Genomic DNA, 16808 nt, shown 5'->3' on the forward strand with positions numbered 1-16808 from the left:
TCTCTTCAGGACCTCTTATAAAGCAGATTTGTTGGTAGTGAATTCCCTTAACATTTGCTTATCTGAAAAGGATCTTATTTCTCTTTCACTTATGAAGTTTAGTTTGGCTGGATATTAATTCTTGTTTGGAAATTCTTTTAAGAAGGCTGAATATAGGCTGCCAGTCTCTTCTGGGTTGTAGGGCTTTTGCTGGAAGGTCTGCTGGTAAATTGGTGAGGTTTCCTTTGTAGGTGACTGCCTCTTCTCTCTAGCTGCCATTAATGTTTTTCTTTCATGTCAACCTTGGAGAATCTGATGACTATGTGACTTGGATATGGTCTTCTTGTATAGTATTTTGCAGTTCTTCACAGTTCCTGAATTTGAATGTTGGCCTCTCTAGTGAGGGTGGGTAATTTTTCACAAACAATATTCTGAAATGTTTTCCATGCTGCTTGCTTTCTCTCCCTCTTTCAGGGATGTCAATGAGTCATAGATTTGGTCTCTTTACATAATCCCATATCTCTAGAAGGTTTTGTTCATTCTTGTTCATTGTTTTTTCTTTGTATTTGTCTGATTGGTTGATTTTGGAGAATCAGTCTTTGAGCCATGAAGAGTCTTTCCTCAGCTTGGTCTATACTGCGTTAATACTTGCAACTGCATTCTGAAATTCTTGAAGTGCGTTTTTCAGCTGTATCAGTGCTTCTTCTTTTTAAAAATGGCCATTTTGTCTTCTACCGCCTGTATCATTTTATTGTATTCCTTAGAATCCTTGGATTGAATTTCAATGAATTCTTTTTAATCTGTATTCTAAATTCTGTATCTAGAATTAGGTTATTATCGATGCATATTTGACCTGCTCATCGAGTCTGACAAGTGACCCGGGAACCATTTCATCCTGATTAAGAACCATTATTGGGGAACTAGTACAGTTATTTGGAGGTAAGCAGTCTATCTTTTTGAGTTCCCAGAGTTCTTGCACTTGTTCCTTCTCATCTTCATGAGCTGATGTTTCTTCAATCTTTAAAGTTGCTTTCTTTGGATTTTTTTTTCTTTTATCTTATTTGATTTTGTCAGGGGTTTAATTGTGGTATAAGGTGGCTTCAGTTTACTGACTTTGTTTCTGAAAGAAATTAGAAGGCTATACAGCTCAGCTCAGCACTCCTGGGCAGGGTGCTCTAACTCTGGAGAGCTGGTATCCTGCCCTAGCTTTGTTCCCTGGCCCCTTGAGGTTAGAAATCTGCTGTGCTGGTGGGCTAAAGTGTTCTTGGGCCACAGGCCACAACATTCTGATGTGTGGTGCCAGCAAAAGCACTTCATCAGACAGGGGCCATTCTGTTGGAACTCTTGATGGCCAGGCACTGTGTGCCACTGCAAGAGCTTTAATGTAGGCCCCCGGGAGGCAGCCCATTTGGGCATCCATTGCCATACTGCAAGCAACCATGGAAAGGCTGGACCCGAGGAGAGGCTGACAGACAGGGGGGCACTTAGGTCAGACTGGCCCATCTCCGAGGCAAGGATACCCTGCTCTGTTCAGGTCTGACAGTTCCCCTAAAATGAAAGTCTCCTAGGGTAGCATGGCAAGCCTTCAGGTATGGGTATTCCTGGTTGTGCTCCATCACAGACATTCCCGCACTAATCCCTCTGGCCTCTGCACAGGCTACAGTCCTGCTCCAACATATCTCCAACCAGCTCTCCCTGCTAGCTCAAGCGTCCATAGGGGTCATGGGTCCTTTGATGCCAGGATTCCAGAGGTCCCTGGTGAGAGTGGGTTGCCCCTTACCTGCTCATCTCACCTCTTCCCCAGGAGTCACTGGGGCCAGGAAGAAGTCCTTGTGCATGGTAGCCCCATGCAGAGTTCCCATATTCCTCCCCGTCCATCCCAGTATGTGTGTTCTCCCTCCATCCACTCTCAGTGCCTTCCCTCTGATGATATGCTCAGAGTGCACAAGTCTTCCCAGTGTCCCAGTCCCTTGGTAGCAGATATTCCTCCTGGCTGCATCTAGTCAGCCACATTAGAAATTATTATTTACTTTATGAAATATATATGTCTTTTTTTTTCTTATAACTTGCTTTTGGCCATTTTATTACTTCTTTGTACCTTTAATTGAGGGACATAAACAAGTAAGAGTTGAAAATCCAGTCAATCTGACAATGTTTTGGGAAAAAAACTTAATTCAGATAGAGAATAAAATGAACAATTAAGATTTCATAATTATTCATTTCACTTAACTTTGCTATTGCTTTCCTCTTTTAGAAAGTCATGTACAGAGGAGTTTAAAACGACAGATGGGAAGCAGCTAGTATACACTGATCTCATGGAGATGAAACAAAGTGGTGAGTAAATACTAGTTCCTCAAGTGGATTGTCAAGGAGATCCCATGAAGATTCACCAAAGAAGCAACAGGACCAACAGAGAACAAAGAGGAGTGAAGCCAGGCAGCTGTCCATCCAGAACTGATGGAGAGTGGGGGAAGCTCCCTCATGCAGGGAAAGGTGAGTGAGTGAGAGTCCTGAGGGGATCTACACTTTTGTGATAGACCTTTGCAATCCCGGACATGAGAGATATTCCTGACCCCCAGGAGCCTCCAGATTGAGATGGAGAGCCACCTAGAGTCTTTGCAGAAGAACCATTGAAGCCCACATGGGGCCCTACAGGCCTTGAATCCCTGAGTAGTCCAGTGCCATCTGCTGTAGCCCCAACAGAGGCTGCAGCCATGGTGCTAAGAAGCAGCCAGACTGCCCCACTGCTCCTCAGTAGGCAAGGCTTGCCAGCATGGGTTTCCAGCACAGTGGCCCCACCCCAACCTGAACCTGGGTGGTCATGGCTCTGAGTTTCTCCAGGAAGCACCCAGGCTGCAGACTATGTGACCTCCTATCCCCACTGCTCCTCACCCGGCAGGGCTTGCTGACTTGGGCTCCTAATGTGGCAGCCCCAACTTTGCCTGAATACTGTGGGTGGTCACACCTCTGCATTTCTCCAGAAAGCACCCAGACTAAAGACCGTGTGACCCCTACCCACACTGCTCCTTGCAAGGCAGGGCTTGCCAACCTGGGCTCCCAGTGCAGCAGCCCTGGATCCACCTAAACACCTGTTGTCAGTCACAGCTCTGCATTTCTCTGGGACAAAACTGCAAAAGGTAACAAACAAGGCTTGGCACCTTTGCATTGTTCTGACAGTGAAGTCTAGCACTGCTTGGGTAAAAGTGAAGTGCAAGTGTGCCATGTGCCCCACAGCTGCCAGTCTCCATTGCTCCAGCTGAGGGATCTTCCCCTCCTCAGTGAAAGGCCCACTGCATAGCCACCCTTACCCTACTTGAACATTTCATCTGCAGTCCACAGCCATTCTGAAAACCCAACTCCCACAGGTTTGTGATATTCCTTTTGGTTCCCCCCACCTAAGTGTTCTGCCTGCCCCTGGTTTCCACCATCTAAGCATTTTACCTGCTGCCACCTAAGAGTTTGGCCAGTGACCCAGGGACCAACCCGCCACTCTTCATCATAACCAGCACTTGAACTCTGGGTTAGCCTGATTCTGGCACAGCCCTTTCAGGACTCATACCCATTGCTCTGCAAGCCATCTAGGAGCCTGGAAATTACCTACGTACCCTACCCCTACCCTGTTCCAACTCTACAGGCACTGGACCACTTCCCCAGGGCCCAAAGTCAGGCTGACCTAACCAGTCACCACCACCAGAACCAAAACTCACTCATGTGGGCCCAAAGGTGGAGACCCCCCGCCCACCCACCATTTACAAGCAGCAGCCGTACCGTCACACTGGCAAACAGGTGAGCCATAAAACTGTCTGTATCAGGTTCAGAGATTAAATTATGCCCTGAAACCACTCCCACAGAGAGTCATAAAACAGGCATTTACTGTGGCTCTCAACCTCATTGTAGTCCGGAGATAGACTAGAATATGAATCTAAACTAGGAGTCATGAGCCCTGGAACAATTGTGTAACAGGAAAACAGATCAAGTTCCTGCCTATGTAGGATAGGAAGCTGGTGCAACCATCTCAACTCCCTGCAGAGTCTTTAGTGCACTTCATAAGGAACTCCTCCCATTAACCCTCATCAGGGCAGGTGCCTGTGCTTGCCATTTGGGTATTTGTGGGAAAGCAAGGGGCTCCAGCTGTGTCTCTCCAACCCCACAGAACAGGAAACTTATGGCACCAGGTACTCCAATGTCCAGTCCTTCACTTGAAACAACAGAGAGCACCTCAATAAACAAAGATCAGGTACCTACCTACCTGCTTATGTTGCAACTGGCTCTCACCTGAGAGCACCATTGACCAACTTCTAGGTCAAACTGCACAGCTCAATATAAAACCAGCCCACAGAAGTGCATAAGGCAATAGAAGCAAAGCCAAAACACCATAAGGCAACAGAGGCAATGCCAAAAGACCCACCCACTCCTCTCCAGACAAGCAGGAACTAGCATAAGAATTCTGACACTATAGGCCGGGTGTGGTGGCTCACGTCTGTAATCTCAGCACTTTGGGAGGCTGAGGCAGGCAGATCACGAGGTCAGGAGTTCGAGACTAGCCTGACCAACATGGTGAAACCCCGTCTCTACTAAAAATACAAAAATTAGCAGGGCGTGGTGGCACGTGCCTGTAATCCCAGATACTCAGGAGGTTGAGGCAGGAGAATCACTTGAACCTGAAAGGCGGAGACTGCAGTTGAGCTGAGATTGCGCTACTGCACTCCAGCCTGGGCGACAGAGCGAGACTCCAAGACTGTCTCAAAAAAAAAAAAATTCTGACACCAAAAATGTCTGAATGTTGCAACACCACCAAAAGATCACTCTAGTTCCTCCGCAATGGTTCCTGACCAAAAAAGAAACTCAGAAATGACAAGTAAGAATTTAAAGCATGGATTGCAAGGAAGCTCAATGAGATTCAAGAAAAGATTAAAAATCAACACAAAGAAACTTCTAAAGGAATCCAGGAAATGAAGGAAGTGCTAAACATCATGAAAAGAAATCAATTAGAGCACTGGAAATAAAAAACTCAACAAAGAAATTTCAAAATACCACTGAAAGTTTTATCAATAGTCTAGACTAAGCAGAAGAAAAATTTTCAGAGCTTGAAGATCAGTATTTTGAACTAATCCAGTCAGACAAAAAGAAATAAAAAATAATTAAGAAAAATGAACAAAGTATCAAAAAAATGGGATTATGTAAAGCAACCAAACCTATGAATTACTGGTATTCCTGAAAGAGAAGGAGAACAAGTTCACAACCTGGAAAACGTATTTGAAAAAATAATTCAAGAAAAATTTCCTAATTTTGCTAGAGAGGTAGACATCCAGATTTAAAAACTCAAGAGAACACCTGCCAGATACCATACAAAATGAATACCATGAAGGCATATAGTCAACAGAGTGTCTAAGGTCAATGCTAATAAAAGTATCTTATAGCCACCTAGAGAAAATGGTCAGATTATGTATGAAGGGAATCTCATCAGGCTTACAGCAGACCTCTCAGCAGAAACCTTTCAAACCAGAATAGATTGGAGGTCTATTTTCAGCACTGTCAAAGAAAATAAATTCCCACAAAGAATTTTCATATCCCACTAAACTAAGCTTCATAAGTAAGGGAGAAATAGAAAATTTTTCAGACAAGCAATCACTAAGGTAATTTATTACCACTATACCAGCCTTATAAGAGATCATTAAGGGAGTTCTAAATGTAGAAACAAAAAAATGACACCTACTAAGACAAAATTAAACTTAAGTATATAACCCACATACCCAATAAAGCAATTACATAATAGAAGATAGAAAACAATAAGCTAAGAACTTTACAATAGAATCAAAATCTCACATATCAATACTTACTTTGAATGTATATTGTCTTAATGCCCCACTTAAAAGGAACAGAGTGGCAAGTTGACTTGAAAGACAAGACTTATCTATCTACTTTCCTCAAGAGACCCATCTCACATATAATGACACCTAAAGCCTCAGGGTTGGAGAAAGATCTACCATGCAAAGGGAAAACAAGAAAAGAGCAACAGTAGCTATTCTTATAAGATAAAACAGACATTTAACTGCTAACAGTAAAAAAAGACAAAGAAGGCCCTACATAATGATAAAGGGTTCAATTCAACAAGAAGCCTTAACTTTCTTAAATATATACACATCCAATATTGAAGCACCCAGATTAATAAAACAAGTACTTATGGACCTATGAAAAGACTTAGCCACACAATATTAGTAGGAAACTTCAACACCCCACTGACAACATTAGACAGATCATCAGGGCAGAAAACTGACACAGAAGTCCTGAACTTAAATTCAACACTTGATCAGTTGGACCTAATAAATATCTACAGAGCACTCCACCCATCAACTAGAAATGTGCATTATTCTCATCTTCACATAGAACATACTCTAAGATCAACCACATGCTCAGCCATGAAGCAGGTCTCAATAAATTCAAAAAAAGTTAAATACTACCACAGTGGAATAACAACACAAATCAATATCAAGAAGATCTCTCAAAACCAGAAAATCACATGAAAATTACACAACTTGCTCCTAAATAATTTTTGGGTAAACAACTAAGTTAGACACAAATAAACAAAATATTTGGAATAAATGAAAATAGAGACACGACATACCCAAATTTCTGGTATGCAGCCAAAGCAATGTTAAGAGCAAAGTTTATAGCACTAAACACCTACATAGAGAAGTTACAAGGATCTCAAATTAACAATATAATATTACACCTAAAGGAACTAGAAAAATAAAAACAATATAACCCCAAAGCTAGTAGAAGACAAGAAGTAACTAAAATCAGAGCAGTTCTTAATGAAGTTGAGACCCAGAAATCCATAAAAAGGATCATCCAAGCCAAAAGCTGATTCTTTGAGAGGATAAACAATGTCAATAGACCACTAGCTAGATTAATAAAGAGAAAAAAAGAGAAGATCCAAATAAACACGGTCAGAAATGACAAAGGAGATATTACAAACAATCCCACAAAAATACAATAGATTCTCAGAGACTATTATGAACAACACTACACACACAAGTTAGAAAATCTAGAATAAATAATAAATTCCTAGAAATATAAAACTTCCCATGAATGAAGCAGGAAGAAATTGAAACCCTGAACAGACCAATATCAAATTCTGAAGTTAAATCAGTAATAATAATAATAAAAACCTATGTACCAAAAAGAACCCTGTACCACATGGATTCATAGTAAAATCTACCAGTTGAACAAAGAAGAGCTGGTACCAACCCTAGTTAAACTATTCAAAGAAACTGAGGAACCTTAGTGGGGCTTCTCCTCACATATTCTACCAAACCAACATCACTCTGATACCAAAATCTGGAAAAGACAAAAGGAAAAAAAAAACTATAGGCCAAGATCCCTGATGAACACAGAGGCAAAAATTCTCAACAAAATTCTAGCAAACAAAATCCAGCAGTACATCAAAATGTGAATTCACCATGATCAAATAAGCTTTATTCCTGTGATGCAAGGTTGGTTCAGCGTACACAAATCAACAAACGTGGTTCACCACATAAATATAATTTTTTAAAAAAATATGATCAACTCAATAGATGCAGAAAAAGCATTTGATAAAATTCAACATCCCTTTATGATAAAAATCCTCAAAAAAGTAGGCACTGAAGGAACATACCTCAAAATAATAAGAGCCATCTATGACAAACCCACAGCCAATATCATACTAAAAGGGCAAAAGCTGGGAGCATTCCCCATAAGAACCAAAAAAAGGCAAGGATGCCCACACTCACCATTCCTATTTAACTAGTACTGGAAGTCCTAGCCAGAGCAATCAGGCAAGAAAAAGAAACAAAAGGCATACAAATAGTAAAAGAAGTCAAATTATCTCTCTTCACTAATGATATAATTCTATACCTAGAACATCCTAAAGACTCTGCCAAAAGGTCTGTAAGACTGATAAACAACTCCAGTAGAGTTTCAGAATACAAAACCAATGTACAAAACTCAGTAGCATTTCTATACACCTATAATGTTAAAGCTGAGAGCCAAATTAAGAATGCAATCATATTTACAGAAGCCAAAAATAAAATACCCAGGAATGCAGCTAACCAGGGAGGTGAAAGATCTTTACAAGGAAAACTACAAAACACTGCTCAAAGAAATCATAGATGACATGAACAAACGGAAAAACATTCCACACTCATGGAATGGAAGAATCAACATTGTTAAAAATGGCCATACTGCCCAAAGCAATCTACAAATTTAATGCTATTCCTATCAAACTACCAATGCTATTTTTCACAGAAGTAGAAAAATCTATTCTAAAATTCATATGGAAACACAAAAGAGCCCAAATAGCCAAAGCAATCCCAAGCAAAAAGAACAAATTCAGAGACATCACATTACCTGACTTCTGACTATACTATAAGGTTACAGTAACCAAAACAGCATGGTACTGGTTGAACAGCAGACACACAGACAAACAGAACAGGACAGAGAAGCCAAAAATAAAGCTGCACACTTATAAACATCTGATCTTCAACAAGTAGACAAAACAAGCAATCAGGAAAGGACTCTCTATTCAATAAATGGTGCTGGGGTAACTGGCTAGCCATATGCTGAAGAACAAAACTGGACTTCTACCTATCACCATATACAAAGATTGACTCGAGATGGATTAAAGACAAATATAAGATGTAATACTATAAAAATCCTAGAAGAAAACCTAGGAAGTACCTTTCTGGACATTGGCCTTGGCAGAGAATTTACGACTAAGTCTGCAAAAGCAACTACAACAAAAACAGAAATTGACAAGCAGGATCTAATTAAATTAAAAAGCTTCTGCACAACATAGGAAACTATCAACAGCATAAACAGGCAACCTACAGAATAGGAGAAAATATTCACAAACTATTCATCCAGCAAAGGCCCAATATCCAAAATCTATAAACTTAAGATTTAAGCAATTCAACAAAGAAGAAATAATCCCATTAAAATGTGGATAAAGGAAAAGAACAGCCAATTCTCAAAAGAAGACATACACGCAGCAAACAAACATGTGAAAAAATGCTCAACATCACCAATCATTAGAGAAATGCAAATCAAAACCACAACGACATACTATCTCACATCAATCTGAGTGTGCATTATTAAAGAGTCAAAAACAATGGATGCTGGCAAGGCTGCAGAGAAAAAAGAATGCTTATGCACTGTTGGTGGAAATGTTTATTAGTTCAGCCACTGTGGAAAACAGTTTAGAGATTTCTCAAATAACTTAAAAAACAGAACTACCATTAGACCCAGGAATCCCATAACAAGGCATGTTTACCCAAAGGAAAATGAGCCGTTCTATCAAAAAGACACATGCACTTGTATGTTCATCACAGCACTGTTCACAATAGCAAAGACATGGAATCAACCTAACTATCCATCAATGGTGAACTGGATGAAGAAAATGTGGTACATATACAACATGGAATACTATACAGCTATAAAAAGGAACAAAATCATGTCCTTTGCAGCAACGTGGTTGCAGCTGGAGGCCATTAATCTAAGCTAATTAACACAGAAACAGAAAACCAAATACCACATGTTCTCACTTATAAGTGGGAGCTAAACATTGAATACATATAGATATAAAGATGAGAACAATAGACACTGGGGACTACTAGATAGAAGAGGGAGGTGTTGGGGGTGAGGAGTGAAAAACTCACTATACTATACTTACTACCTGGATGACAGGATCTTTCATACAATATACCCATGTAACGAACCTGCATGTGCACTCCCTGAACCTAAAGTAAATGTTGCAATTTTTGTAAATGATGCATATGAGCCATAGCAATAAAAAGTATATTTTTAAGTAACTGTAGGTTGTTCGCATGAGTTTATATAGTGCAATCAGTACTATTTCAATATTAAAACCATAATCAGAGGCCGGGCACAGTAGTTCACACCTGTAATCCCAGCACTTTGGGAGGCTGAGGTGGGCGGATCTCGAGGTCAGGAGTTCAAGAACAGTGTGGCCAATATGGTGAAACCCCGTCTCTACTAAAAATACAAAAATTAGCCAGGGGTGGTGATGGGCACCTATAGTCCCAGCTACTCAGGAGGCTGAGGCAGAAGAATCGCTTGAACCCGGGAGGCGGAGGTTGCAGTGAGCCATGATTGCGCCACTGAACTCCAGCCTGGGTGACAGAGTGAGACTCCATCTCAAAAAAAAAAAAAAAAAATCAGAAATCAACAAATATAAGGGACTACCAGTACCCTGTTAGCTTTCAAATCCCTAAACTATTAAATTCCTCTCAGGGAGTGATTCAACATAGAAAAACACAATATTTTTATATTAAAGACAAATTGATACAACTATTTGCATACTCTGCATTCAGATAAGTATTTATAATCACATATTAAGCCCATCACTTTGTAAAATTTTAGAATTAGAAGGTCTCTTACAAGTCATTGTGATAGACTGAATATTGGTGCAAAATATATACATGTTCTAATCCCTGGAACCTGTAACTGTTACCTTATAAGGCAAAAGCATATTGCAAATGTGATAGTTAAAGATCTTCGGTGGGGGTTAAGATTAAAGATCTTAACTTAATCCCCACTTAAAATAAGGAGATTATCCCATGGGCTCTAAGTGTCCTTGTAAGAGGGCATCTGAGGGAAATTTGACTATAGAAAATGAGAAAGCAATTCAAAAACAGAAGCAGAGATTGGAGTGATACAACCATAAGCTAAGGAATACTGGCAACCTCCAGAAGACAGAAGAGGCAAGGAATAGATTCTCCTCTGGGCCCTCCTAAAGACATTGGTCCTGCTGACACCTTGATTTTAGCCCTGTAAGACTCATTTGGGGCTCCTGGCCTCCACAGCTAAGAAAATTAATTTCTATTGCTTTAAGCCACTAAATATATAATTTTTACAACAGTAGTAGGAGACTAATACAGTCACTTAATCTATTAGTGCTCAAATTTGCTGGTAAGTGATGGTATTCTTTTAAGATCTCCATGATTTTTCTTGGGAAGTGAAGGGAAAAGGGAAAAACTCTATAATATGTTGACATATTTAATTTTATTAAATGAGCCATGAGCATTTTTTTCTACCAGAAATGATGACATATTCTATTTGTGGTACACAAATTATACCAATGGTTAAAATTAAAATGTTGAATAAGGTGAATAAAGGGAACTTCTAAACATTTTCTATGAATATCCTGCCTTCAGGAGATGAAGGAGATTAAGTGTCAAACTATTTGGAAAATTTCTGAGAGAATATCATTGTGTGACGTTGGAAGAAAGGAAAATAAAAGCCATACAAAACATATTTAGGTTCAGATTAATTTGTGCTAAATAGTAGACTGGAAGATAATTTTTTTCTTTCTTAAATATTAATACATTTATCTTCCTTAGGAAATATAAATCAGATGAGTTAATAGTAATAAAACCCTCACTTATTTGAATTAGTTAAAAATAATTGAAATTATGGTCAATAAAAGATGAGATCCTGAAGGCAGGTGGCTCTCACATATAAATGCATGGACAGGGAGTTTTAAAGGAAGACTTAGTGCAAGTCCAGGAGTCTAATCATTAAGTACATCTTGTCTGTTCTCAAATGAGGCTTTGCAACTTAATTAAACAACTTCTAATTTCTTAGAAAAAGTTACTGAAAATCAGAATCCAGAAAAAATCAAATCATGGTTTGAGAGAAGTTGTAAGTATAAGATTTATCAAAAGACACATCCATCACAAGTGAGAACATTTGGATCATAAAAGTAGAAACAGAAACTAAAGAATGGGGGATACACAATGTTACCACCATTTTATTCTTTGTCCATATTTAAAAGCCTCTTATCTTTTTCTTAAGGGCCCTGTACTAAAACATGCTTGATTTCATAAAATCATGTAGGTGGACTAGGCACTCTCAGTAAATAGTTAAAATAAAAGCCATAGAAGAATAGGCTAACTGAAAGAATATGGGTAGCAGAAACAGCTGTTTTTGTGATCTTTAGACAATCTAATTGCAACATGCCTAATCATTAACTTTTTGCTGCAAATAAGAAAAAACCTGTCAGAACATCACTGTTTGATAACAATTTAAGAATCACTGTCTTAAAATAATCAAGATCTAATCAACCTCTTCATGTGATATACAACCCAGCTGTCAACCTGAGAGGCTGAGTGGCTTGCTGAGATCACCCAGGTAATCGGTAGCATATTCTGGACATGAAGCCAAGTATCCTTATTCCCAGTCTGCTAGTGGTAGTTTCTTTCTATCAAACTTTACAAATGTGTTTGTGAGTAAGATAGGTCAAGATTAAATATAAATATTTGGCAAATTTGTGAATTTAGGCTTGTTTATATATTCATCATGAAAGACACTTACCTTTTTATTTTGGGTATGGCTTTCTCATGAAAACATTTACAAACTCCAAAGTATTTATTATGATTTCTGATTTACAAATTGCTAATGCAACAAAGTATTTGAATATGACTTGTGTTTTGAAATGCTAAATATTAAACTTAAAAATACCCAGTGAGATTCCTACCATCTTCATTTCACACTACCCAGGGACATTACTTATTTGAATCAATCCTATCCATCAGTTAGTACAATAACAGAAAAGCACAGCAAGCATTTGATTCATAATTTTATGTATTGTGCTTTACTGTAACAGGTGCTTAGTCCTTGGGCATAAAATAAACTTGTAAAGTCCGCTTAAATGGATCAAGATTCATTATAAAGTAAAAGAAAAGTCATAAATAATTTTGTAGGTAAACAGAAAAAAAAACAGGAACATACATAGAATGACTCAGTAGTTTTAAAATTATTAATATGCAAACAAAGTACCTGTAGTCACTAAGGAGATTATGTAAGACCTTGATGCCAGGGAATACAATATTTTGAGGGGTTAATAAGAGCATAACTTTCAAAATATTACTAATACTCTACACCAACTTCGCTTTCAAAAGTAACAAAATATATTCTCATATGGGTTTAAATAAAATAACGATTTTTTCTATTTCATTCACTTTAAAAATAATTAGCATAACTGTTAATTTCAATGCTTACCTGAAAAAATGCATCCTTTCGACTTAGAGGTATGCTCATGAAAAGTGTCACATAACTTTCTGAAATTCTATCGAATAAGCAATCTTGGTTTTCTCTGTCAGGCTTAAAAAAATATGTGAAATTAAAGTCAATATTACAATTTAAAACTGGAATTTGTTTACATGATGACAGCAATTTCATTTATTCTCATGAGCAGATCAATTGGTAAAGGAGAATCAGCATGGGTTTTCGCATAATGCAGACCCAAATTTTAACACTGGCTGTTATGCATTAGCTGTATTACCCCGGGCAAGTTAATTAAGTCCCAGGTTTCTCATCTGTCAAATGTAGGTAATACATACTTATCTTAAAGGCATGCAGTAAAATTAAATAAGGACAGGGATCATATTTTTGTAACTTTGTATTTCAAGGCCTTAGCACAGTACCTGGCAACAAAAAGCATGCAAACATTTGATGAGTTAATTATCCTTACATTCCAGGAATAAATCCCATTGGTTATGGTGTATAATCCTTTTAATATGCTGTTGCTTTTGATTTGCTAGTGTTTTGTTGAGGATTTTTGTCTCAAAATTCACCATAAAAGATATTGGTAGTTTCTTTTTATTGCAGTGTCTTTTTGGGCTTTAGTATCAGAGTAATACCTTCTAACTTACAGGTTGAGTTAGAAAATGTTTCCTCTTCAACTTTTTGAAAGAGTTTCAGAAGGACTGGTGTTTATTCTTCTTTAAATGTTGGTAGAATTCCCCAGTGACGCCATCTGGAACAGGGCTTTTCTTTGATGGGAGGTTTTTGATTACTGATTTAATCTCCTTAATAGTTACAATCTAGATTTTCTATTTCTTTGTGATTCCATCTTGTTAGATTGTATGTTTCTAAGAATTTGTCTATTTCAACTACATTATTCCAATTTGTTGGCATAGATTCATTTACAACACTCTTATAATCCTTTCAACCTCCATAAAATTGAAAATATTGCCCCCACTTTTTTATAATTTTAGTAATTATAGTCTTCCCTATTTTTTAATAGTCATTCTAGCTAAAGGTTTGTCCATTTTGTTCTTCTCAGAGACAGAACTTCTAGTTTTATTTTTTTTCTGTTTTTCTATTCTTTATTTCATTTATCTCTGCTGCAATATTTATTATTTCCTTCCGTTAACTTAGGATTTAATTTGTTCTGTTTCCGGTTACTTAATGTGTGAGACGGTGTGGTTGATTTCAGATCTTTCTTCTTTGATTTTTAATGTTTTATTATTTTGAACTTATAAATCATAATTGTATTTATTTATAGGGTACAATGTATCATTTTGATAAATGTATACAATGTGAAATGATTAAATCAAGCTACTTAATATATCCATTATCTCAGTTACTTATAATTTGTTGAGGTGAGACATTTAAAATTTACCTTCTTAGCAATTTTGAAGTATACAATATAGTACTATTAATTGTAGTGACCATGTTGTGCAATGGATCTCAAAAAGTTATTCCTCCTGTCTCACTGAAACTCTTTACCCTTTGAACATGTGCCCATTGCCAGCCCTCAGCCCAGCCTCTGTAACTACTGCTCTGCTCTCTACTTCTGTGAGTTCAACTTTTTTAGGTTCCACATATAAGTGAGATCATGTGATGTTTGTCTTTATGAGCCTGGCTTATTCCACTTAGCAAAATGTTCTCCAGGTTCATTCAGGTTGTCACAAATGTTAGGATTTCCTTTTTTCAAGGCCCAAGCATATTCTATTGTGTACTTACACCACATTATCCATTCATTCGTTGACAATTAGGTTGATTTCCATGATGGACACTTAGGTTGATTTCCTGTCTTAGCTATTGTGCTGCAATGAACGTGGAAATAGAGTTATGTATTTGACATATTGATTTCAATTTCTTTGGATGTATATCCAGAAGTGGGATTACTGGAGCATGTGGTAGTTCTATTTTTAGTTTTTGAGAAATCCATACTGTTTTCCATATTAGCTGTAGTAATTCATATTTCCAATCATATACAAGCATTTCCTTTTCTCCATAACCTCACCAAAACTTGTTATCTTTCATCTTTTTGATAACAGTCATGTGAGATAAAATCTCACACATCAAACAGTTGTGTGAGATGACATCCCATGGTGGTTTTGGTTTGTATTCCCCTAACGATTAGTGATGTTGAGCATTTTTTCAAATACTGTTCACATAGCTATTTGTATGTCTTCCTTTGAGAAGTGTTTAGAGCCTCTGCCCATTTTAAAAATTTTATCAAATTATTTTATCAAATTTGAAATGTATTATTTATTGTGGTCACCATGCAGTATAATAGATCATTAAAACTTATTTCTCTGGTGTAAGTGAAACTTTGCACCTTTTGATCATCTCACCTTTCCCCATTTCTCCCCACCCTCGGCCTCTGATAACTACCTTTCTGCTGTTTCTATGAGATTGACTTTTTTAAATTCCACATGTAAGTGAGATCATACAGTATTTGTCTTTCTGTGACTGGCTTATTTCAGTTAGCAAAACATCCAGTTCCATCTAGGTTGTTGGAAATTACAGGATATCCTTCTTTTTAAAGGCTATATATTTTTATATTATATATAATATATAAATATATTTAAATATATATTAAATATTACATATTATGTATTTATATAATTTATTATTATGAATATATTTAATATTACATATTAAATATATATTATATATAATTATATACCAAATCTTCTTTATCCATTCATCCATTGATGGACATTCAGGTTGCTTTCATATCTCGGTTATTGCGATTAATACTAAAATGAACATGAAAATGCAAATCTTTTCAACACAGCAGTTTAAACTCCTTTGGATATAAACAGAAATGGGATTGCTGGATCTTACGGTGATTCTACTTTCAGTTTTTTTGTGGAAACTTCATACTATTTTCCAAAATGACTACTAATTTACTTTGTTCCTTTTAAAATCAGGTTGTTTTCCTGCTATTAAATTGTTTAAATTGCTTATATATTTTGGACATTAACCCCTTATCAGATGTATGGTTTTCAAATATTTTCTCCCATTCTACAGGTTCTCTTTTCAATCTATTGACTGTTTGCTTTGCTCTGCTGAAGCTTTTTAGTTTCACGCAATTCCATTTGTCTATTTTTTGCTTTTGTTGCCTGTACATTTGGCTTCATACTCAAAAAATCACTGTACAAACCAACGTCATGGAGCTTTTCCTCTGTTTTCTTCTAGTAGTTTTACAGTTTCAGATCTGATATTTAAGTCTTTAATTCATGCTGACTTTTGTATATGATGTGAAATAAGGGTTCAATTTCCGTCTTCTGCATGTGGATACTCAGTTATCCCAACAACAGTTATTGAAGACTGTCCATTCTCTGTTATGTGTTCTTGGCGTCTTTGTTGAAAACCAACTAGTTGTAAACGTGTAGATTCATTTGGGGGCTCTCTTTTCTGTTCTATGCGTATATGTGTCTGTTTTTATGCCAATACTCTGCTTTTTTTGGTTACTACAGCATTGTAGTATATTTTGAAGTTAGGTAGGGTGATACTTCAAGCTTTGTTCTTTTTGCTCAAGATTGCTCAGACTATTCAGGATCTTCTGCAGTTCCATATAAATTTTAGGACTGTTTTTTTCTATCTCTGTTTAAACATCACTGGAATTTTGTTAGGGATTGCATTGATTCTGTAGGTTGCTTTGGGTAGTATAGACATTTTAATAATACTAATTCTTTCAATCTATAAACACAGGATATCTTTCCATTTATTTGTGTCATTTTCAATTTCTT

The 16808-nt window shown here is 37.2% G+C and overlaps 1 protein-coding gene across 6 annotated transcripts in view; it reads right to left on the reverse strand.

The window, feature by feature from the left end:
- The window catches only part of FAM227B (family with sequence similarity 227 member B), a 297097-nt gene that overhangs the window by 231377 nt on the left and 48912 nt on the right, over positions 1–16808 (reverse strand). For all 6 annotated transcript variants that reach the window (XM_063794131.1, XM_063794130.1, XM_063794134.1 and 3 more), the window contains one exon: positions 13039–13140. In XM_063794131.1, coding sequence (XP_063650201.1) covers positions 13039–13140 — 102 coding nt within the window. The remainder of the gene's footprint in view (positions 1–13038; positions 13141–16808) is intronic.

This window comes from Pan troglodytes, chromosome 16 (assembly GCF_028858775.2).
Source record: "Pan troglodytes isolate AG18354 chromosome 16, NHGRI_mPanTro3-v2.0_pri, whole genome shotgun sequence".
NCBI classification, from domain to species: domain Eukaryota; kingdom Metazoa; phylum Chordata; class Mammalia; order Primates; family Hominidae; genus Pan; species Pan troglodytes.